This window comes from Aptenodytes patagonicus, chromosome 22, assembly GCF_965638725.1.
Source record: "Aptenodytes patagonicus chromosome 22, bAptPat1.pri.cur, whole genome shotgun sequence".
Taxonomy (NCBI): domain Eukaryota; kingdom Metazoa; phylum Chordata; class Aves; order Sphenisciformes; family Spheniscidae; genus Aptenodytes; species Aptenodytes patagonicus.
Window position 1 is genome coordinate 7,189,367 of NC_134970.1, and position 24,404 is coordinate 7,213,770.

Genomic DNA, 24,404 nt, shown 5'->3' on the forward strand with positions numbered 1-24,404 from the left:
TCAGCCTTTTCCTCATCTCTGCTGCCCCACTCTTCTCAAGCAGATCTTGCAACAAATTCACCCCCACTTAGCAAGTCCTCCAGGCCTGACAGGTTTTTGTGCCGTGGATCTCAACAGATGGAGCAGTTGTTTTTTACTACCACACTGAAGCTGCAGGGCAGAGGCACAGCTGAAGGTGGCTGCCTGGTCTAACACCGGGTTTGTACATACCCTCCACACAGTAGTTAGACAAATGTCTCGAAGGTAGAGAACAGAAGCTAAATTCCCACTGGCTCAGGAAATATTTTATTCTTTATATTTTCATTAAAAAATAAACATAGGAAACAAAACCACAGAACACTTGTGTGATAGAAACAAACGCAGAAGGTCAGAGCATTGGCTGAAAGTGCATAATTAAGTCATGCTACCACGTCCCTGATCCCACCCTGTCCCCCAAGCAAGGAGTCAGCAGTAAGCTCAACGAGCAGCACTACACAGAGCCCAGGCACTGCGGGGGCCAAGCTGATGGCGGAGGAGAGCCCGTGCTCCCAGAAACGCAGCAAGGCAGGAGACATGCTGAGGAGAGAGTGCTCTAGCGAGCCAGTGATGAAGCTCTCACTTGGGGTTCGTGGGGCAGGCGAAGGATAGCTAGTGTAAGAGGATGTGGAGTTACAAGGCAGGGGAATAAACAGCTGAGAACAAAGGGCAAAATGGAATCCTGGACGTCACTCCAAAATGGCCCTGGAAGCAGAAAAATCCTAGGTAAAAGGAAAATCAACACAATGAACTTGACTGAAAGGCTGACGTGGGTGCGCTGGACAGAGGTCTGTCCAGGGACGAACCCCAGTCACTCACCAGCAAGATCTACAGGGATAGTAGCAATTGTGTCCCTACTTTCAGGGCCTCAGCCTCTGCAAGGTGATCTCCCCACGGGGGTGGGAGCAAAGGCATTGCCGCACCACAGGAAGGCTCCTGCTGCCAGAAAATGCAGCGCTTTGCAGCTGGGTCTGTCAAGCTTTTCGAGGGAAATATGATGTGATGAACCTTGCTGAGCCCCCTGATCAGAGCACGAATGCTGCAGACCTGCTTCTACACCAGGCAATGAGCTTTTCCCCCTGCCCTCTGCCCCCTGCAGCCTCAGGCTTTTGGGTCTCAGTAGTTGACAGCTTTAATCTGCGACTCCTTTTGTGTGCAGACCTGTGAGGAACCTGCAGACGCAGCTACAGTGCAGGACCCCCTTACACATGCTCACTCAATTTGGCTCTGCACTGATGTGTGCTTGAGGAGCATGTTTAAACATTCAGTATGTACAAGATGAATTGAAGCTGGAACATAAGAGCAGCTGGATTCACCCTCACACATCCACGTGGCTGAGAGCAACCAGAGGACCTGCGTGCTCCTGCAGCGGCTGAAGAGACCACCCAGTTGTATGTACATGTCCTTGGAAGCATTCACCAGGCTGGCTGATGCCAAGGCTGGGGGCATCTCTGCTCTGCCGATAGACTTAGCCACAGGAACAGCAGAGAATGCAGCTTCTCCTGACCTACTTCACCACCTTTCGCCAGCTTCACACAGAGCCCCCGATTTCAAATGACTGCTGAGAGAACACGTTTATGCACATGCTCTAGTCAAAAGCAGCACAGAAAGCTGCTGTTCTGGTGCCTATTTCCACAGCATCCACAACTCTCAAGAACAGTCACTGCAAATCACTTGGGACTCTTCCTCCAGCCGAGACTTTTTAGGTTGTTCTTCTTGGTAAGTTCCCTCCAGATCACTTCTCCCGAAGGACGCAGACTCCAGCGTCACAGCGCTGCATCCCCAGGGAGGTTACCACTTCCCAGTTGTCAATGATGGGATCGTAGCACTCAATGCTGCTCAGCAGTGAGTTGCCATCATATCTGCAAGGACAGAAAGTTACAGGTGAGGGATGCTGCTGAAGGAAGTGGTTGAGGTGTCCAGACTCCTTCCCGGGAGGCTGGACAGCTGCGTACAGCAGGAATGGCCTGAAATAAAACCACTGCATTAGGCTCCCTTTTGCTGTCTGCTGCTGCTCTCCTGCCTGCCTTGGCCCTGGACCGTCACTCTGCCTATTTAGGTTGGGCATGGTGACTCTGTGGGCTGTCTCCTCTCATAAAGCTTGAAATGTAAATGCGAGGAGAGGCCACCTGAAACAGGGCAGCAGGCTGCGTCACCTAAACTCACTTGTTCCAGCAAACAGACGTGCAGGGCATCTCCCTCTCCAGCCCAGGGGAGCCGCTTACCCAGCGATTGCATACAGCCTTCCCCGCAGCACGGTGGCTCCCACGTAGCAGCGGGGGGTTGTCATGCTTGTTACAGTTGTCCAGGAATCAGTGCGAATATTATAGGCTTCCACCGAGGAGAGATGTGCCGTCCCATCGAACCCCCCAACTACATAAATATGGTCATTCAGCAGAGCCACTCCAGCCCCTGGGGAGAGACAAGGCGGCACAGTTACACCCATGAGCGACACCATCAGCACCGTGCCTGGGGCTCGCTGTTACGAGGCTGAACTAAGTCAGTTCCTCCCTCTTCAGAGGACGTTTTCTTATGCTCGTATCTCCCACAAAAGTGCTGTCATAACCCAGTCTCTTCTGTTGTTGTTGTCTCCAATACGATACATGAAAACCTGTAACTCTACCAAATGCTGCTGAATCTCTGGCATAAGGGGGACTGAGCAACACCGCAGCCAGGGCAGCAGTAGCAACATGAGTGTTCACCTTGGCTGAAAGACACCCCGACTCCCTGAACAGACCAGCACAAGGCTCGCTCTGCTGGCGGGTAGCCGGCCGGGACTGTCACCACAGAGACAGGTTTCTCTGGTGTTTCTGGCTCCCTGGTGTCAACCAGTCCCTGGCTGTTACAACGAGAATGATGCTGCTCCGTGTGAAGCTGGAGGAGGGATTTCTTTGACATTGCTCCTCTGGGAGGCAGGGAAATGAAAACTGGTGTCCACTGCACAGTCACAGAGGCATAAGTGGCCAAAGCATCTGTCTGAACAGCTGTTCTCACCTGCCCCAGTAAAAGCAATCAATAGTACAGTTGGCCCAACTGGGAATTTATGACAGCAGCAGAAAATAAACCTCTGCCAGCCTCTGTTCCTCATCTGCAGCCCCCTTCAGGTAAAGCACCAAAGAACGCAAGTAAGATAACAATGCACTTAGTGGCCTTCGGTGCTCTTGCCAAGCCACTCACAGATCTCAGCCACTGCTGTTTTGAGCTGCATCTCGAGAGCAGAGTAAACCATGTCAGGCTGTTACCATCAACATGTTGCACTGATGAATATCCTGAAGGAAACAAGCCAGCTACCCTGCAGCTCTTGGGCACCAATCTGTTTCTTTTACAAACAGGGTATAAGAGATTTTCTGTTCCACTAAATGCAACCTCAGTGTCTGTCCTTGCTGAGAGCACCAAAACAGCTGGAAATGGCCCGGCTGCCCCAATGGCCTCTCTGATAGCTTCAGTGAGGAAGACTTTGGCTGAGAAGAGAGACCAGACCAAGGCCTAATCAGGGAGGTTGGGTCTAGCAATGCAATATGGCCATTGTTTCTGAGGGGTGGCCTACCTCCAGAATCTGTCCTAAGAGATGAAGAGAAACAAGGAGGAGACAATCTCTGTGAATAAAGGCAAGATTACTTTTAGTCTTGGTCTTTCTTGGAATTCAAAGACCCGCAAGCAGAGAGCTCTAGAAAGAGTGTCGAAGCCTCGGGGCAAAAGAAGTCCTACAGGGTCCAAGGTCACCAGGATGGATGGACTGGAACCGATACCAGGATGGAGGTTGCAAGTGCAACTGGTATCTAAGCTACTAGTAGTTTGGGGTGTTAGTACCACAGAGTGGCAGCACAAAAACCTGGGCCAAAAAATGTTCTCAGGCACACCCCAATTTCAGGCCTCAGTGCTCCAGGTCACAGCACTGAGGAAGGAACCTGGCTGAGTCAGTGCTGGGGTCAAGAGCCTCACAATGTTCCTGCTCGCTTGTGGCACTGAGGAGTCTGCTCTGTGGGCTGAGGCATTGTTACCAAAAGCCTCCGAGTTCTGTGGGAAGCTATCATGGACCTGGGAAATGCTTTTTATAAAAGGCTTTCCCCTTGAACTCTTTGCTTTTGGTCTTGCCAGAAGCCATCTTCTCTGGTGCACACAGCAGACCCCCTGGGGAAAGCCGTCTCATCCTTAAGCCTTCTAGAGATCTGTGGATAGGTCTCGCATGTTGCCTCTGACATAGGAAAACCCACAGATTTTATCACGTGTTTGTATGTGGGGTCTTCCTGGATGTGGAAAGCGACCAACTTCTAAATCAAATCCATTCTTGGCATATGGGAAATACTTTCCAACCCATACTTAACAGGAATAGCCCTGTCAGAGGAGTAAATATTTAAAGCTTGGGGTTTTGGTGAATGCCACTGCAGGCACAAAAAAGCTTAAATGCTTTCAGAACAGAGACCAGTTTTAACTGAGTAACCAGCTCTTGTCCCTAAACAAGAACACTGCAGCAGAGAACAAACAGAAACAATGCTGCCTACGCTAACTGTAAAGGACATTTATTGAAAGAACTAGAGAAAAAGCAACTTCAAAAGGGTTTTGAAAGAGGGCTGTAAGCACAGCAGAACTACTCCATCGAGAACCACAAAGCTGTGGAGGCACTGAGCATCCTGCCTATCCACACGCAGCTGAGCAAGGCCACAGCTGCTCGCTAGCATGGCCATGAAGATCTGGGGCAGGCGGCCTGAGGCGCAGTGCAATAGCAGAGTGCCAACACTTGAGCACACAGGAGCTGCACAAGCCCCACAGGAACTCTGAGAAATGAATGAGAGCTGAGACAGAAAGTTACTCCAAAAGTAGGATTTAAACTATATTTTTCGCCTAGATACAGCTGCCAAACGTAAAGCGCAGGGTGCAAAGCAGGAAAGACAAACTAAGAGTTGGTGGCAGGTAATTAATGTGTGACTGCACCATGTTTCTAGTCATTAGCGTACGACTGTTGCAGCATGACACTGCTCTGGCAGTGCTGCTCTCTGCGTTAGTGCTGCCCCAGGAGCTGATGCCCAGCATTTCACAAAGCGGAGCGCAGATGAAGGAGGGCCTGCCAGAGCACTCCTGCCTTTGCTGTGTCCTGTGCAGCTGATGAGCACCGACTTAGCAAACTGTCCCATTATTGTGCACTATGGTCTGTAGTTTGTTCCTTGCTAGCTTTTCTCCAAGCCGTGCACTGCTCCTAGTTATGGAAGTCACACAAGACTTCCTCTCCCTCCCTGTAACCTCCAACGCCCCTCCCCACATTCCTCTATACACATGTTAGCATGGGATGGAGACATCAGGCATGCGAAAATTAATCTTTCTCTTGGGGAGTTAAGTCAGCATGTCCTAAAATCATCCCCTCTCAAAGCCAAACCACCCACTGGGGCCAGTCGACATCCTCCAGGGTAGCGAGACAAGCCAGCAGACTGCTTCCTCAGTGCAGCACAAAACATTTTGACCTCAAGGCACTGTGGGCTTTTACCTGAGCGCTTAGTGGCCATTGGGGTGACATTTGTCCAGTGTCCGGTGTGGGGATCATACCTCTCTACAGAATTCAGTATGTTCAGCCCATCATAGCCACCTGAAACAAAATACAGGAGCAAACCATGAGTCTGACGTCTGGAAAACGTTTTCTGTGTAGAGAGCAATAACATGCCTGGTGCATCCTTAGCACGGTGTTGCACTGCAATCAGCACAACTCACAATGCGCTGGGGCTGGCAGACCAAAGAGGATCTCTGCAGCTTGCAATGCCAGACTGGAGCCAGCTCAGAGCAAGGTCTGCCCCTGCACTGCACAGGGCCGTGCTGGGAGAGAGCATTACCTCTCCAAACCAGTACAACCAGGTTAGCACCGCGCTGCCCAAAGCTGCCTCTGAGCATGCTGATGCCAATGTTGATGCTGTCCTGCTAAAGCAGATGTACAGCTTCCAGACCTGGCGCTGGCTCACGGTCTGTGTGCTGCAGCCGCCAGCTGACGCTATGAGGCTACACAGTGTAGGCTGGGATGTCTCAAAGAGCTGTTTCACAAGAGGATACCAAGAAATCTCATTGTGCAGCTATAGCAAAAGAGCATCTGCCTCGGGAGACAGTGTGAGGAAGAGGAATTTGGGAGAGGGAAGTGAAACCCATAAACCAGTGTCCAATATCTGTGACTCCCCAGGAACAGGACTGTAACAAATGTGGGTGCAGTGCTAGGCCTGCCTTTTCGGGGGCCCAGAAGGTGTATCTACAGAACAAGCTTACTGAAGTCTTCAGAGTGATTTGCTCTCTAGCACTCTCACCGTATTCACAGCTGGCATGGGTCTCTGAAAATGAAACGAGCGCTACAGAAAGGAACTGGAACACATACAGCTCAGGATCCATTTCTGGAGCACTACAGCCAACATTGCTTTGTGTGCAGCAGATGCACCCTCTGTCCTGTGGCTATCTGCGTCATCTCTAGGGCATCTTAGCCACTGCCTAGTCTCTGCAAACCTCAGCTGGCACTGCTCATCCCCCGCACTTCAGCCGTCCCTCAAATGTAGGCTGATTGTGTCCAATTTGCTTCTGACAGCATTTACTGTAGTTCTACGGCAGCTCCAGTCTAAGCCATCGCGATGGTAACGGTGAGAACAGGCTGCATTCGCTGACAGAGCTGTGCAGCGCCCAGTGCAGTGAAGTTACATCTTCTTTTCTAACCTGGACATGACATAATCGGTGCTCCCCACAGACAGCATCTGCACTGTCATTTCTGTAAAAAGCAAGTATTTGTAGAACGCCTAGAGGTCCTAAGGGTACCTACCGAGGCAGTAGATAACTCCGTTAGCTACAACAAGCCCTGCTCCTTCCCGTGCTGTCTGCATGTCTCCCAGCATACTCCACTGATCAATGTTCGGGTCGTATCGTTCCATACTGGTGTGACGTCGGCTTCCATCAAACCCACCGGAAACATAGATCATGTCTGCAACGTTAGACAGAGGTTGGACTCAGCAAGGTAAGTATCAAGCATGCACATAGAGCAAGGCGGCCCTCACAGATGGAGCAAGCCTACAACATGGACTGCAAAATACAGGAACAACTACAGATCTTGGCACATTCGAAGCTGAGACAAACCCAGCCTCTTCACCCTAGCTCACTGCATTAGCCTGCTCACAGACCCAACAAACTAAACAAACGTAAAACCCATCTGGCCCTTAAATCTGCTTCTTGCTGGTGGATGAAACAGAACATGCACACCCCAGTTATTTTTTTCATGCTGCAGAACGTACTGAAACGCTGCCATGCCCAAACCCTGCCTATCACTAGCATCCTGTCAGCACCTCCTCAAAGTAAATGCTGACAAGGTAGTAAACACACAGGTAGCAAAGGAAAGAAGATCCAAAAGACATGTCTGGATCATCAAGATCAGTCCCTTATACTGGATAACCTAATTCATGCAACGCTTTCACAAATCTGTCATCTACAAAGCAGCTGCATTTTAAAGAGAATTTTCATTAGAATAGATTAACAATCTAAATGAATAATATTTAATCGATATTAATTATTAAGAAGATATTCTAATACAAGCATTAAAGCACAGAATATTTATTAGAGTATTCAATTCTTATATTGCCCATTTCCTTCTCATGCCAAGTTATACTCATAGAGAACAATCATATCCCCTCTCAGCCTTTGCTTTGCCAGCATAAGCAAGCTGAAGTGTTCTGGTTTGCTCAGTAAAGTACTTTTCTTCTTCCAAGTCTGTCCTAAGAATCCTCCTCTGCACATGCTCCAGTTTCAGCCTCTCTCCAGTGCCGGATGGTTATTGCTGTACTTGGTGTCCTGTGCTCAGTAATACGTGACACTGTCACCACCCCGAGAGCTTCCCACTCCATAATCCCTCATAGAGTTCCTTTCCCTCGATGCACAGACACACGCCCTAAGAATGAAGCGGAGGCAGAGCTCCTCTCAGGATATGTGGGCAAGTTTTCCATTTCTACATCCAAATGATGAGAAGCCAGAATTTCAGACTCACCTCCTCCCTTGGAGCCATCCCACTCTGCACATGCCAGCTCAGGGCATTTCAGGACGAGAACTGAACAGGCTGTACTGCCCTGTCAGTACGGTGACCAGGACATACCTCCAAGGGTCGTGGCTCCCGCCAGGCCTCGCCGTACGTTCATCGGAGCCACGGAGTACCAGATACCATCCTCATCTGATGTATAATCCAAGCACTCCACCGAGCTGAGACGGGAGCGACCATCATACCCCCCAATCACATAGATCCGATCATGCAGGGACACTGTAGCAACGTAGCGCCTCTTACGGGTGATGCTCTAAAACAGTAAAAAGAATAAAAAGGTCAAGGAGAGGAAATAATACTGATGCATGGAGACCAACTGCTGTTCTTCCATCCTCTTTTGCTGCTCTTTTGGAAAATGGCCCACTACCACAGAGGCAAACAGCACTATGGATTTAAAGGATACAGCCCTGGCTAAAATGCTTAACGACTGCGTCTGCCTTCCTCTGCCTGTACTCTCTCTCTGCCACGCTCTCTTCTCATGGCTAGGCCTCTTTGCACTAAAATATTTTGCATTAAATGTCATTTATCTTATGCCGCTACTGAATCTTTGATGCATCTCGGGGGTTTGTGTGCCTCCCACTGGCTCCCTGCAGAGACTGTTAATGGGAAAATGCGGAGACTCGGAATATTTGATGAAAATACCTGAAGCTTTTAGCCTCCAAAAAAGAACAGAATTTTGGGACACTAGGTGATACAGGGTCTTCTGTGATTAGCGATTTTAAAGAAGAGGCAGTTCTCCACCTTTTCACACAGATAAAGGTGATTTTAAATTTGGGTAGAAATAGTCCTCAGTGCAGGAATTCTCTCTTCCTTACTATCTCCCGTTATGCTCAGAAACAATGAAACCAGAGAGATCATGCAGCCTGCCTGAAAGCAGGACTGATTATATTATTCCTATTGACATTTCAATTATCATCACTAACCTTAAAGCTTAACACCCCTTCAATAAGAAACATGATAGCTCTCACTCCCACAACAAGGATGTGGGTCTCTGTAGGCTCATCTGATTAGAAATATGACAACCACCTCTTATACAAAGCTTACTTAGCAAATCTGCAAACGTGAAGCGGTTTCAGCATTCGCTATGTAAACCTCAGCAACTCTAAAGAATTTATGGCAGAAATTCTAAGCAGAACACAAAGAGGAGCCCAAAAAGGAATGTTATGTAGCTGCTGCTACAGGATCAGTGTTTGATCACAGCCTGTTCAACCCAGTGGTGGTCAAAAATGGTCCCTTACTGGCAAGAAACTCCACTCCTGAGTCTTCGGGTCGTATTTCTCCACAACATCAATAGGTGACTGCTGGCTGCCAAAGCCGCCGATCACAAGCAGGACTTCATTAGCTCCTAAAGCAAAGAGGGAGAGCAAAGTCAAGTCAATCCCTTCACAACCAAAGGGTCACCTCAAGGGAATCACCCTAAGAATCTCTGAGCCTTCCTTGGTGCAACGAGTCACCTCTAAATCTCTGTTCTCATCACTACTCTGAAGCTGGCACCTAACCTGAGTACAGTCACCTGGACTCCCTCTATCCTCGGCGGGGAGAAAGAGAGAGAAACTCTTCCAGAGTGCGTGGCCGTAAGACTAACTCAGGTGTCAGGAGCTGTCTGCTGGAGGGCTGTTCCTCGTTAGAGGGACTCTGAGAAGACAAGCTGGCTAAGTTAGGTGCTGAAGTTGGCTCGATAATATCTTCTTCTGTATTCTTTCCACGATTTTTTTTCAAACCTCTTGCCACCCCAAGAAAGCTGAAGGAGGATGGCTGCTTCCCTGCAGCCTCCTCACAAAACAGGGCCTTCTCCCCTCGTTTGCAAATGACATCCAGACCAGATGACACCTTTGTTCACCATTTCACTGACAAACAAGTCAGGCCGACTAAAGCCTGAAAAATTAATGAAATATTTTCAGAGGAATTGTCTCTTAAGTCTTATGTATTTTATTTGAAAGTTGCCTTCCCTCTACTTTCTTTTCTCTGAGATTGTCCCTGAATTGTTCTTATTTTCTCCCTGAGAGTTAAATAAGACTTGGGACCTGGTGAGTTTTAACTTCCCTTGTAACGATTGCCATAGCGGTAGGTTTCTATCATAGTTTTAAAAATAGATGAGCATCCCCTGAATCCCTTGGGCCCTTTCTGCAACAGGGAGTTTTACTAGAGTTTAGAACTGCTCAGCTTTTCATTGCAGAAGGACTGAACGCTGAGCAACAAAGATTTAACAAGACCCTGTCTGTCACAAAGCAAAACAGCTGCCACCTCAGATTAAGGAGAATAATATAAAAAATAACTGGGAAGGATTCACAAAAGAGCTCCAACAACAACTAGGAAAGCCTCCTGTACAGTATGACAGCTAAAAGTGCAATCATTTCAGTTTATCCCATAGAAAGTTAATACACAACTTGATCACAGTTTATAAGTGACACATGATAAGAGCATTGCTGATAGCAGATGGTATTGAATTAATTAAAAAAGGTAGGGCTGAATCCAGAAGATGAACCTTAGCAATAAGGTGCACAGTTTTTGCCAGTATAATTAAACAATAAAACAGTTTTGTGATGTGCACAAACCACAGTTATCTTCACTGTAACACAGCTGTCTCTCACCTCGCAGCTCTTTTTGTTTCTGACACTGATACCTGCCTTTTTAGACAGGAAGAAACTCTTCCCACGCTTCTTGGACAGCTTTATCAGGTGAAGCATTTCAACTAAGAACAAAATGAAATGCGTCTTTCTAAAATGACAGATCGAGCTGAACTGCATGTCATTGAAACCGATGTAGGATGTTCCCAGAAAAGCAGGAGACACGCTGTGGCCTGGACTATGCTGGAGGTCAAACCACATCACAACAACATTCCCTTCAGGCTGATAATCTAATCAACCTGTCTCTCTGATAATCTAATCAACCTGTCTCTCTGACAAACCTAATTTGCCCTCCTCCTTTAGTGGATAAACTGCTTTCTGTCCCTTAAAACAGTGTTAATAACAGGAAATGGCCATGAAGGGTTTTTCAGGGTCCCTCTCCACTACACAAGCAGCAGCACTGGAGAACATGCAGGGAGGTTTGCTTGCAGGAAGAGCGGTCAATGCTGGCACTGATGGCAGTGCCCTGTGAGTGCGCCCGGGATAAAGGCATGGCAGAGACAGTCCAGAGAGTGAGTGTGAAGATAACAGAAGGGGCATCAGGTAAGGAACGGCCACAGTCATGAAGAAGCCAGTAAAATACTTTTCCTTCTTCTGCAGGTCATTCCTACTGTTTGTGTTGCTCTCAAGTGCTTACAGCCCTAAGCCAAGCATTTTCCCAACTATTTAGTGACTGTGCTTGGTAGGAGTTACTGAAATAGAGGAAGAAATCATCTTTTATTTGCCTTAACACAACTGGGGCGGGCAGGGGAAAAGTACCTCTGAAAGGAAAGAGGGACCTCTCCATCTCCCTCCTTGTGCCTTCCCCTCCGAGATTCCCTGTTGAAAACTTAGCTTCAGTGTAACACAGCTGTCTCTCACCTCGCAGCTCTTTTTGTTTCTGACACTGATACCTGCCTTTTTAGACAGGAAGAAACTCTTCCCACACTTCTTGGACAGCTGCATGCTGAGACAAACACATTTGGAGGCACCAACAACTCAGGAGACTGGTTACAATTGCGGTGCAATTACAAGGCGCTAGACATGGTGTATAATACAACACCTGCCAATACCCCAGACCTTCTCAGTGTCCTTTCCTTTGCTGCTCACCTAGACGTGCTCTTGTCCTGGGTCCTTGCATCTGACTCCGGAGCTCGGGTCGAAGATGAAATTTCTTAGCTTCATCTACGAGGTCTCTGCACTGCAGACTGCATCGTATAAAAGGCTGAGAAAAAACATGAGTCACTGGTACACGCAATGTATTTTAAGATCACTCATAAGAACTGTCCTAAAGCCAACTCTGATCAGTTCAGACAGCATTAAAATGGCTTGTGTGCAGGCTGTAGCTAGTAGTGTCACAAGGAAATGCAAAGACAACCTAAGACTGGACTGCAGCTGAAAAGATATGGCTCAGTTCTCGCACAAAGCCTGGCACTGAAGATTCCATAATGAAAATAACTATATTGGAAAACTAAGGAAAAGCCACTTTTGCTACACTTAAGCCAGCAGAAGTATGTCTGAGAAGAGGGACTGGCAGTGAAACTACACTTGAAATCAGTTTGGCTGGCTCTGCCCCACATAATCAACTCCCAGCATGCACCTGCCATCAAAGAAGAAACAAGGAGCACAGCACAACGAAGCAGTTTTGCTGGATCTATTAGCTTGATCCCTGTGCACATGGAGCTATGAAAAGACTACAGAAGCAGTAAGGTCTTCTTTAAAAGAAGCGGGGGGCACTGCAGCCCAAGGACAGTCTTATCTCCTCCTTGCATAATGCCGTGTAATTACCTGCTGAGGGCCTGGACCAATCTCCCCTGAATGCTCAGTGTTCAGTTCCCTCTGGGTGTTTGGTGCTATATGCTGCTGCAATAAGTTAAGATTTACTTTTACAAGTTCTTGGTGCTTGTGCAAGAAGGCCAGGGTGTTCAGGGCAGATGATGGCACACAGGGCCAACACTCTACTCTCCATGCTGTCCCAAGATGATGATATCCCACCAGTGTGTGTCACCTTCAGTCTGGAGAGGCCATCCTGTGCAGTAAGAAAGCTGAGGCCCTGTATACACACTATCTTAGGCTGGTTTTGGAACAGATCTAATTGTTTTGGTACCAGTCCCTTTCATGTTAGCTTCAATTTCAGTTTAAAGTGGACCATAACAATCTGACTAAACACATTTTAGCTCCGGCACAACTTAACTGCCTGTTAGCTGCCCTTATTTAAGAACATCTGTAAAAGGCAGCTATATCACATTAGAGATGAATGTTGCTAAATCAGCCATTTATGTAGAGAAGTCTGTCATTCAACATTCAGCACTTGTCAGGTGACAAGGGCTAGCGACCACTGATTACCTCACATCACCATCAAACCAGAATGCTGGATTGAACTTCTCTGTGCCTTCCTTTCAAACCTTGCATGGGGTCAGCATCGCTTCCTGTTTGGAATTAAACTTCCATTGCAAAAGCTTAATTATTTCTTATCATCGCACACATTTTGGTTTGCCTCTGCAACACCCCAGCCACACAAAGAAGCATCATGAGATATGGCTCTGACTTGTGTGTTGGCCTTGGACCTACACAGCTGCTGTCCTTCTCGTTCAAAGATACCTGCTTGCCATCTGCACCTGAAACAATTTCTGAGGAGCCATTTCCTCCCTAGGATCGCATGCCAGCAGCCTTCAGCCTAGAGAAGGAGACCTGCTAGCGCTTACGAATGAAAGGCAGAAAGCACCTGTTAGAAAACTATAACAGATGACAACAGAAAGGTGCTACATATATCAGGAGACAACTGACTAATTGCCCTGGATGGGGCACCCTCCCAGCTGAAAAGTAGGATGCTGTAACTGCTGGCACAGCAAACTACTTCTGAGTAAAACAGTGGGCGCTCCAGCTGAACAGGGGCAACTCCGTAGTGTCAGCATCAAAAAGCATCAGCAGAGAAAGCAGCTTTTAACGTGTTCTGTTAGGACAGCAGGAGTCTAACCAGGGAACACGGCAATCGCACACAGATACTGGCTCCCAGCTGTTCTGTGTCCATGCACCCCGGCTGCCGATACCTCGGTGTCGATGACGTCTGTGATGTAGCGGGGGGTGAGAAGCGGCATGCGCACGTACTGCAGCAGTTCTGGCAGTGATGCTTCCCGCTCTTTTTTCGAGTGCTTCACCCAGTTTATAACTGCCTCAAAAACTGGCTCTTCAGAGTCCACCTGGAAAGAGGAGACACACACTGATCAGACTGCAGGATAATATTTCAGCAACTGCTGTGGAACGGACAACTTCCAGGCTATTGACACTGCTTCACAGCTAGCAAGAGAGCAGGACATCTCAAGTAAGAGTTTGTTATGGAAATTCCTATGAGCTGCATTTACAAGCACTATAAAATTCCCTCATTTTCTTTTCCTTAAAACTGCATTTCTTTTTTCCTTACAGCTGAGATCAACAACTGGCAGTACGAGTGCCAGAAAAGTAAGCTTTATGGTACGCAACAGAGCCAGAAGCTGGGAGCCACCACTTTTGAGAGAGCCCAGTGACAGGCTGTGACTCTCGGGGGAGATGGGGAGCAGGGCAGCTCCCCCAACTTCTCAGCGGAGCAGGAGTTACGGTCCTGCAAAATGCAAAGTACCATCATAAAGATGATCAGAATCACATTTCCTTTTTACGGAGCAGTGTCTCACTTAACCCCCTGCAGCCCTGTGCCCATGCACTGCCCCTTTAACCGCCGAGCCATACCAGGTACATTTAAGGGTTTTTTTTTTTCTTTCAATCCACATTTAAGAAACTATAAACAACTGGATTTCAGAGTGGTGAACCCCAGGGCATGAATGTTACTGTTCTGACTAGTTTATTTCTCTCTCCATTTTGGACCAGCACATGCTGGTGCTTACACCACTTCCAAAGATTACGCTGACTAAACCATCTAAATTTGATACTTTTAGAGAACCTCAGGTGCTTTGGACATCTATGATTACCAAAAGCAAAAGAACTGTAGAAAGCTCTATAACATATTATTTAGGCTTGGTTTTCTTTTTGCATGTCTTCAGATCATCCAACGTAAAAGCAAATCAGACATGAATTTAATGTCATGAGGGCTGTTAACTGTTATTAAATATGAAGATAAAAGGAGATATTGTAATAAGAGGATTGAGCCTTCCCACCGATATATGACTGGTACACTTTGAAGTTCAGTTTGAAGCCGTCTGTTGCAGAATGTTCTGAAGCAGGGAGCCGCAGAGGTTAATTACGTAAGGCAATTCTTCCAAGCCATTGATTTATATTTGTTACTGTGTAATTTGAAATGGCCTCTTTCTATTTGAATAACAGGGAAAGGACAATTAGAGCTCACAAAAGGAGAGCAGAGTACTTTACTGTTTCCAATTTTCCCCACCTCCTCCTCAAATGCAATAATCCCACATCATTTTATCCCCTCCCAAACTGACTGTCCTCTGATATATTTAACAGTTTTGTTGTTCGTGAAATAATTTCTGTTTTCTGATAAACGATGAGTAACATTAAACACAGCATCACAGTGAGGACCTGCCATTATATGTCTCGAACAGCCAGGGGATTTTCCGAGGGTGCTCCACATCACCTCTGCACTGGCACAGCAACAGCTAGATTTGCTTCGTTCACCTTCTTAAGCTATTACAATGAATGCACACCTCACTGTGTGTCTGCAAGGCCTGAATCTGTCCTTCCCATCCACAATGAATTTTACTTCGGCTGTGTGGATCATCCGATTAGTTTGGCTGGGTCGTTCTCAAGTTCCTCATTATTTCCTCTTTGCTGTCCAGAAGCGTTATGTCAGTACTCGCCACAACCCACATAAGCTCAAACCCTCACAGCATTAAAACTGCAGCTTGTTAAACACCAAACACACTCAGCCTTTCTCCACTGCTGATCTCGGCCTGTGCCAGGGTCTTTCACTGCTATCTTGCATGCTCTTTGTCAAGCAGACTTATTAACAAGAGGATGTCAGCTTGGCTGAAGGCTACTTTCAAGGCATACATCAAGAATTCTCCTCTGGCTACCCCTGTATTGTCTTTTCAGGAATTCCACCAGAGATAATTGGTTTGCTTCTAAGAGTTCATGTTACTGTGAACTCTGAATAGTGATTGCTTCAATCACTTCTTTTAGAATAGAAGCAAACATCAACTCTCGACGAAGTCCATCTCAATAAAAAAAACAAGCCCCCTCCTCCCCATTATCAAGGAACATTCAACTTATTTCAATTCTCAAGAACATACATATTCATAGAAAATTTGGAAAAAAGTATTTGACAGGTTCCAGCCAAATAGTAAATCCTCCAGAAACTAACCTTAAGGGAACAAAATCTGCATATTACTCCCTGAAGATTCAGACTACCCTGCACCATCGTGCATTCTGCTGCTTGTAAAAGTAGAGGACACCCAAATGCCTGGGATGACACATGCATTCCTTGTGCTGCTGAGTAGCATGCAAAGGTCTACAAATAGAAGTTAAAGTCTTGGGGGTATTTCTGAAATGTAGGCATTGAGACAACTTGTCTCTGTAACCTCTGAAAGCTCCTCCAGGGGAAGGAGGAGACAAGGGAACAAGAACTCTGCAGAGGTAGCTAACTGCGATGGCCTTACTTGCAAGAAACACTTGTGTGACAACAAATTCTTACACAGAAGCTAAATGTTACTGATCGATTTCAGATTACATGGCTAAAAAATTAGAAGCTTCCTGGAAATTAAAATTCAAATTCAGGAACCACGTGAGAAGTCCACCATAGGAGGATGGACTAATTTCTGACTGGTTTCAACATTTTACTTCAATGCTTTGCACAGTAATGGTACTTTTCAGGTTTTACCTGAATTTCATCACACTTGATGAGCTTTTCAACCTCTTCTTGATTTAAGAGGATAAACTCTTCATGCTGAACCACCTCTGGAAAATGTTTCTGGCTGAAGACCTCTGCAGCTTGCATTAGATCAACACAATTGTGTGTCTCAGCAAAATCCCGAATGCCCAAACAATTTGATGGATCCAGCTGGCTTTCTAGAAACTCACAGCAAGCTTGTTTCACACCTACGGAAAATTGGAGGGGTGAATAAGCACTGCACGCTTACTATCAATCCACTGCTTTGGAAAGGGCTTCAGAAGAGAAAGTTCCAAACAATAATGAAAATCCAACTCAAATATCATGCTTAAAAATACTACAGAAACACACGCATGCAAATATTTCTTTGGAGGGGCGTGAAAACGCTAAGCAGTAGACCATGCGTTGGGGCTGTTTTGATCTCTGGCTGTTCTATTTAAACACAAAAATTAAATAAATCTGATACTAGGAAAAGACTCAAATGTGAGTTATACTCAGCTTCATGGATTATAAACAAAAAATGTATATGCTAGTGGATATGGCTACCAGACTTCTAGGTTTTCTCCACTGTCATTTTGATAGTTGCCTGGGATTTGGGATAATTGCCTGGGGTAGCTCCATAGGTGCACGTTCAATGACATCAACCAGTTTGTTACAACCCAGACATACTATGATGGCGGGTCAAATGACATCAAGGATTTGCTTATTATTATAAGTCGACTGAGCTGTAACATTTGTGTGCTATACAGCCCACAATTCCTCCTGGGAATTCTCACGCAGAAATACAGTAGCCCAAAGCATGGAACAATAACCTGGTTTATCACCTTTTTTCCCACCCAAGGCAGTTCCTCTACCAATGAGACCACAGTGCATAAGACAACAGAAATTTGACATAAGTATTTATAAATATCATGCCTCCCACAACATGTCTTCCATTTACAGAAGGTCAGACAACCCAAATCTCTGAACAGCAGCAATTGTGCAATTTGTGCGGGTACTTGGCAATTACCTTTCAGCTGAAGCAGACATGCTGCTGGGAGCAATTCTTGGACGTTTTCTACTGTCACATGAACAGTTTCTGTATATACAAAGTCTAGCAGGATTTCCATGGTGGAGGCTGTCAGTCCCTGGATATCTACGTAGGGTTTATCTTTCTCTGAAAGCTGTAAATTAGAAGTGAGACAAAGATTTATTTTTCAGTAATGTGATGAAAAAGCCAACAATGCTCAGCAGTTTTAAAAAATGTGATCTGTCAGAGAGGTTTCAACAGAGATTTGTACTTTCTCTTCCTGTGCTTACTGAAAGAATAAGGGAAAGGAGGGAATTTCCCTACAGAATTCACTTACAGGGTGAGTAAAAGAGACAAAGTTCATTATGGATCGGGAGGACGATCCATACAACAGTTTTACAACTGCATTGTAAAACCAGCAAGCTGAGATTAGAGATAGCAGAAATTACATGCATCATTTGTGCAAGACAACTAAACTCTCTCCTCCATGCAGTAACTCCAAGCTTTACTACAAGGAACAGTTCAGGGGGCTTCCTCCCTGGGCTGGATGCGTATGACACACTGCAGTGTACATGGAGTCCCCACCTCACCGCTCCGCTCTAAAACCAAACCAAATAAAAATCTTTCGTAACTGTTCAATTCCTGATCCATTCTGCAAGCTTATGGTGAAGGTTCCTAAAAAGAATGACTATTTATAGGCCAGAAAGTTCAGAGTTAAAGGTTAAATGTAGGTTTAGCTTAAACATTTGAAAGTAAAATGATAGTGATGGTACTGATACAATGCTGACTTTGTCCCCTGACCATTTTATTACCTCTAAGATAACATCATTTTGGAATAATTATTTTTTCCAAGGAATGTTAACCCTCTCAACAGCCAATCTTTGGGAACAGTAAATTCCATGAATCCACCAAATTTGCACCTCTATAGGTACAAAACTGAGATTATATTTCACAAAGCATCAGCGTTGTGGTTCAATGCATCCATCACAAAGCTGCTGGCACAGCATCTGATGATTCATGAACAATGGGCTAGCAGGTGGACTCACTAATCACACCCTGCACATAGCTGCAAGCTCATCAGCATGAATGGACCTCAACAGAAGGATGTCTCCATGCAGCACGCTGCAAAACCAACCTTTTTTCCCATGATTTTTGAAGAGTAGTCAGTATCAGTGCAAGCACGATTCAGCTGAAAGCCCATGGCTTTTCTTGCCAACAATGAGCCTGAAGTTGGTTACAGACAGATTGAGCAGAGACTCAGTGAACAGAAAGCATGATCAAAGCATGATCACTTGGCTTAGAATCTGCCACAGCTGGGGAAAAACGAGGTAATACAGAAGTAGAGAAAATAAGAGCAGTCAAGGATATTCCTGCAGAGGCATTTGATGACACAGCAGCAGAAGGGAAGAAATGTCTCTGCTGAGACTGAGCCATTTCTATGATGCAGAGAGATACACTTCACAGTAGAGAAACACAGGAGGTAATGGTGATACTTGAAGTAATTTGAGGGAAGAGGCCTTTCAACTCTGTTGACACAGTGAACAAACTTTATGGCATCCCGAGTCAGAAAGGAACAGCAAATTACCTTGTCTGACCTGCTGTACGACAGGCCATGCATTGCATTTAGAAGCTAAAATGAGTTCCTAACTTGGGCTAGACAAAACATTTCCAAAACAAGACTAAGCTCTTTGGTACAACAGATAAAGGCCACAGATGTCACCAAAGGTCAGAACTGATCAGACCAGATGTTCATATGTTTCCAACAAGCAAATGGAGATGTAGACCATACATGCATAGAAGAAAGAGGATAAGAAGTTACAAACATCTATTGACAGGAGATTACAAGGGCGCCAGACCTCCTGGTAATGTATTACACTGCGTCAGGTAGAAGCTGTAGACATCTGTTCTTCACAGATTGGCTTGGAGCTGGTGAAGAAGCTCCTGTCCCCACAACCAATATTCAATAATCAGCCATGCACATACTCTCTTTATACAAAACACAAACCATGGGGACAACACTAATACTATACAGATAATCACCTCCTGCTTCCCTTGTACTTCTGGTACACTCCACTACTTGGTTGTTATTTGGCTCACAGTTTACTCACGTGCTAAGATTGCTTGGAAGAAAATATTCCAAGTAACTTCACACAATGTATGTGATGCAGAATAACTTGGGAACCTAGCATCATACCTGTGAGAAGGATCTCAGAGTGGAGACAACTTGATTCTGAACATCCCATGAAGTCTCTGAGCTGTAGCTCCAGACTGCATATGCAGTGTTTGAGAACCGTATACAGTGCTTAGTGCTGTGCTGTTGGGACAGAGCGCGTCCCTCTTTTATCAATACATCCACATATTTGGACTCAGAAGCAAGGCAAAATTATGGTCATACAATGCTAATCAAAACACAGTACAAGCAGCTTTCCTTTTGCAGGTGTTTAGCGGTACGAGACATTTCTCTGCATCTCTGCTGTTAGAATTTCAGATTAGTTTCCCCCTTTGTTGTTTGATATCAGAGTTCTGCTAACCAGCAGGAAGTAAAGCGATAAGGGATTGATACTCCCTCATACAAGCACATTTCTAACATGACATAAAAAGTATGCAGCAGTACAGATCCAGAAATCAACTGGAGCTATCTAGGAAAACACGTTCCCATAGTTAAGGAGAGTCACTTGGAGACATCAGGGGTTTCACCCCAGGATGCCTAAGTTGCTGAAAGCCTTAAGGCAGGGGCTGCAGGTCATAGCTTTGTTGTGAAACATGATGTTGCTGTCTCCCATTCCATCCATAAATCACGCAACTCATTCTGCAGGAGAATGGGCCTAAAATTTTGGAACCACTTTATTATCTAAGGCCACTTCTTGTTTTTGCCTTCACTAATGCAGGTACACAAAAGTATGTTGTAATAAACCCCTCCAATTTCTTCTCACCTATAGGGGAAAAGAAATGCTGGCATGACAGTGCTAATATGTGGCTCACCGCATTCTGGAAGGTGTTCACAGTACAGTGAAGATGACCGTGTAAGAACCTGGAAACAGAAGTTGTTTATTTTCAGAATAAGACGACTATTTCTCCATGTTCTAGGGGAAAAAAACCCCTTCAATTTCTAGAACATACCCTCCAAGAGAAGACAGACTAGTTTCTTTCTGACGTGGAGCCAATGATCAGCTCTTAACATATCTCGAGTTAGGCTAACTTGTCCAAACAAAGACAGAAATGACAGTGCAAAACTAGGATCCCGGGGAGCATTTGCTAAAACTGCTCTTCAATTTTCACTGCAAGGAAGAGCCCTGTAGGTAAAACTGATGGGCGTTTCAGTTTTCCCACACTGCTCAGCACAAGGGCAGAGAAAAGTGTTGTCAAAAGCCAGCGGTTCAACAGGTGATCAGCAGCTTCTCCTCATTCTGGAAAATGGGAACAGAAAAATGGGAAGAAATTAATACTAAGTAAGACAGAACTTTTTACAGTAAACGTTAAAGCCAGAAGTGAGAGAAGGAAGGAAACTAGAGACACAGGGATTGGCAAACGCAGTTCTTCATGATGATAACCTCTGATGACAGTCTCAGTGCTACACTGGCCATGCACAGATGTAACATCATGAACGACAGTGGACATAACCCAGGGATCAGTTCTGAACAAAGCCTTGTGTAGCCCAAGTCTGACAAAAGCCACACATTACAGCTAGCCAAGTAGTCCCCAAATTCACAGGTGACGAGCGATGAAATGCAAAGGAAGCCCTCGCAGAGACTGTTAGTCCATTATGCAATCCGGCATTTTGAGTTCCCTCAAGTTACAGCCGTGACCAAAACACTCTGTACCCACAAGTGTTTGGAGAGCAACCAAATGCTGCCCCTTGACGCTCACCAACATACTTGTCATTGACACACATAGGAAGCAGGTCCACTTTGAGGCTTACCAAGCTGTCATTTCCTGGAAAGAACGCTCTCCCACAAACACTCGGCAATTGTGTGTGCCACTTGGCAGGTTTGCCATTTTGGGGTTTCCATAGGAAAAAGCAAATTTGGAAGAAATACAAACTAAGCAAAAGAAGTAAACCCCTTAAAGCAGCGGCAATTCGGGAGCGTGAGAGATCGAGCAATCGTGCCCACTGGGCACTGGGCGCACTTATTTTTCTAGGAAGAATTACATCTACGAATTAAGGTCACTACAATGTTACAGTTAAAATGAGAGTATAAAGAAGGAAGGAGAGACGATCCCAGCTTAGATCCAAAGTATACCAATCCTCAGCCTTTGTTAGCAGCCACAAAGGACATTCTGTAGCACACAGAGTGATCGGATCTCTGTATACTGCCTAGATAAAGTCCAGGAAGTCAAAAGCACTGACAGGAACATAGAAGCAAACACAAAGAAGCAGAGACAGTCTGCTGTACTGCTGTGCTCCTTGAAGCTATTGGTAAACAGAGAACTTCAGCCTCCAGGGACTGAATTTGCTTTGTGTATTTTTTTTTAAAATTACATTTCCTTTATGCAGAGAAAGAGCATAAACCTGACAAATTTACAAATTTCATGAAGACATGGACAGAAAATATATTGGTATGTGGTCAGACCACACATGTCTTTTTTTGGTTGCTTTGCACAGGACTATAAAAACTATGACACCTGCTCACCCGACACAGCACTGAAAGAAGCAGGCGCACAGACAGCTCTGCCAACAGTGTTCACTGCTGGATAAAACAAAGAAGAAAATTATTCTCTCCTGCAAGGACTACTGGGCTAGCAGGGAGGTCTTTAGGACCTTTGAGCCATTCTGTAATTTTTCTCCCTGCTAATGGGGAGTTGCTAGGATAAGGAAAGCACCTTCTGTAAGAAAAAGCCACAAAGATTGATTCAAACTTATAAAAGACAAAGCCAGGCAAAGCATCTCGTAAACAACATGAATGAGTGCTAGCTTTAGCTCAAATATTACCTTTCAGTGATTCAGAAAAATAGCATGCAGGTAGTGCAAGTCAATACAGTAAGAACTGTGAGAGCAACGCTCCTCACAAGCGAGATTTGCCGAGTACAGCAACGGGGGCTTATAGTGTCCCCCCAACCCCAGTGCTAGAGGTTGCATCCTCTTCGCAAGAGCAACAGCACAACCCAACACGTACCAGCTGATCAGCCAGTGCGAAACACAGACCAGAACATGAGTTAAATACCCTCCATTTCAGTTTTAAAGGGCTACCTTAATTCACCACCCGGTCTAAGACACACACCACGGCTCGCACAGCTTTGCACTAGGCCTGGCACCCTTGCCAAGAAAGATGCCCAGAGGCATGAAGACCATAAACCACCACTAGAAAAATTAGTAAATGTATCAGAGCCTTCCGGTTTGCCAGCTCAGGCTGGCAGCTCGCAGGTGCACAGGCTGGTCATGCAGCAGACAATGATTCAGGACCACGGCCCCAACCGCAGCCACGGTCCCAGCTCCCACCATGCCATGATAAAGGGCTCTGGGGCCACCATGAGGAGACCTAGAATCACCGCAAGGGGATCCCAGGGCCACCGGGAGAGGATCCAGAGGGCTCCAGGGCCACCATGAGGGTATCCTGGGCCACCACGAGGGGCTCTAGAGAGACCCAGGGCCATCATGGGGGGATCTAGAGCCACCATGGGGGGGATCCTGGGCCACCATGGGGGGATCCAGGCCCAGCTGCTGAGCAGCTTGATGGAGAGCAGCCCGAGCATTGGGCGGCCCTGCCTCCTCCGCCCGCGGAGCACCCAGGGCCGGCGGCAGCCCGCGGTCTCGGGGCGCACCGACCTCGCTGGTGAACATGGCGCAGAAGTAGTCGCTGCAGGCGGCCAGGACGATGCGGTGGGCCGGGAAGTCCTTGTGCTCCACGCGGAGGGTGACGTCGCAGAGCGTGTTGCTCTTCCGCAGGGCGTTCATGGCGTTGAGGATGGACTTGGCGTGCGAGTTGGTCATGATGTCCTTGGGGGGGGCCATGGCGCCCGGCACCTGCGGGCACAGCCAGCACGGCCACATGTCACGGCCCGCCCGCCGCGACGCCAGGGGGCGCCCTCTCGCCGCGCCGCGCCGCGCCGCCCCTCCCTCTCTCCCTCCCTGCCCCGCCCGGGTCGCCCCCTCCCCTCCCCGCGCCGGCGGCCACAGGCCGCCCGCGGCCCCGAGGCTTCCCCGCCGAAACGCGGCGCCGCCCGCCCGGGGCGGCCCGGCCGCACTCACCGCCGCGGGGAGAGGTCCCGGCCCGCGCGCCTCGCCTCCCCCCCTCCCTTCCCTCTCCCCGCGCGGCGCGCGCTGATGGCGTCATTGCGCCGCGCCGAGGTGCCGCGCTACCCCGCCCCTGGGTGCCTCGCGGTTGCCGGGCGACGGGCTCCTGCTGCCGCCTGGGCCGCCGCCCCGCCCCGGCCCGGCCCGGCCCCGCGTCCGTCCCCCCCCCCCCCCCGGCAGCGCCGCCCTCCGCCGCCTCGACGGGGGCCGGGGGCCCGGGCCCGGCGCGGCCCGGCCGAGCGCTCCCGCACAGAAGCGGGAGGAAGCGGAGCCGAGCGTGACCCCGGCGGGGCGGGTGCCCGGGCCCGCAGCGGCAGGAGCGGCTTGGGCTTGCTCAGGTCTGGGGAAGTTCGAGTGGAACGTTGCAATTCAATTGACCGTTGTCCCGGTGGGGACGGGCCGGCAGGCGCGGGCAGATCCCTCGCGAAGTGCCGGGCACGGGTCCCGCGCTGCCTTCCCCTTTTGTCACTCCCGGAGGGCCGGCGCCCTGGAACTGGCCCTGCCGGGGCTGCCGCAGCCACAGCGGGAGCGAGGCCCCAGAAGACTGCTCTAAAATACCAGGGTTTTTGAACGAGCGCTATTTTTGAGCTCTTCCCACACACACAGCTCAACGTCTCCGGCGGATCGCCTCCAGCTGACAACCCTGAGCTCGTGGTGGCTGCCGCCTCCGC

The 24,404-nt window shown here is 47.5% G+C and overlaps 1 protein-coding gene across 1 annotated transcript; it reads right to left on the reverse strand.

Moving 5' to 3' along the window:
• Positions 1–262: 262 nt before the first annotated feature.
• Positions 263–23,773, reverse strand: KLHL12 (kelch like family member 12). Its single transcript, XM_076357987.1, is given in 13 exon segments — positions 263–1,877; positions 2,241–2,427; positions 5,495–5,593; positions 6,794–6,952; positions 8,111–8,306; positions 9,292–9,398; positions 11,770–11,884; positions 13,710–13,859; positions 16,484–16,701; positions 17,502–17,655; positions 23,266–23,463; positions 23,689–23,733; positions 23,735–23,773. Coding segments are annotated over 13 exon segments (1,794 nt in total). The 3' UTR covers positions 263–1,750.
• Between the last annotated feature and the right edge of the window lie 631 nt (positions 23,774–24,404).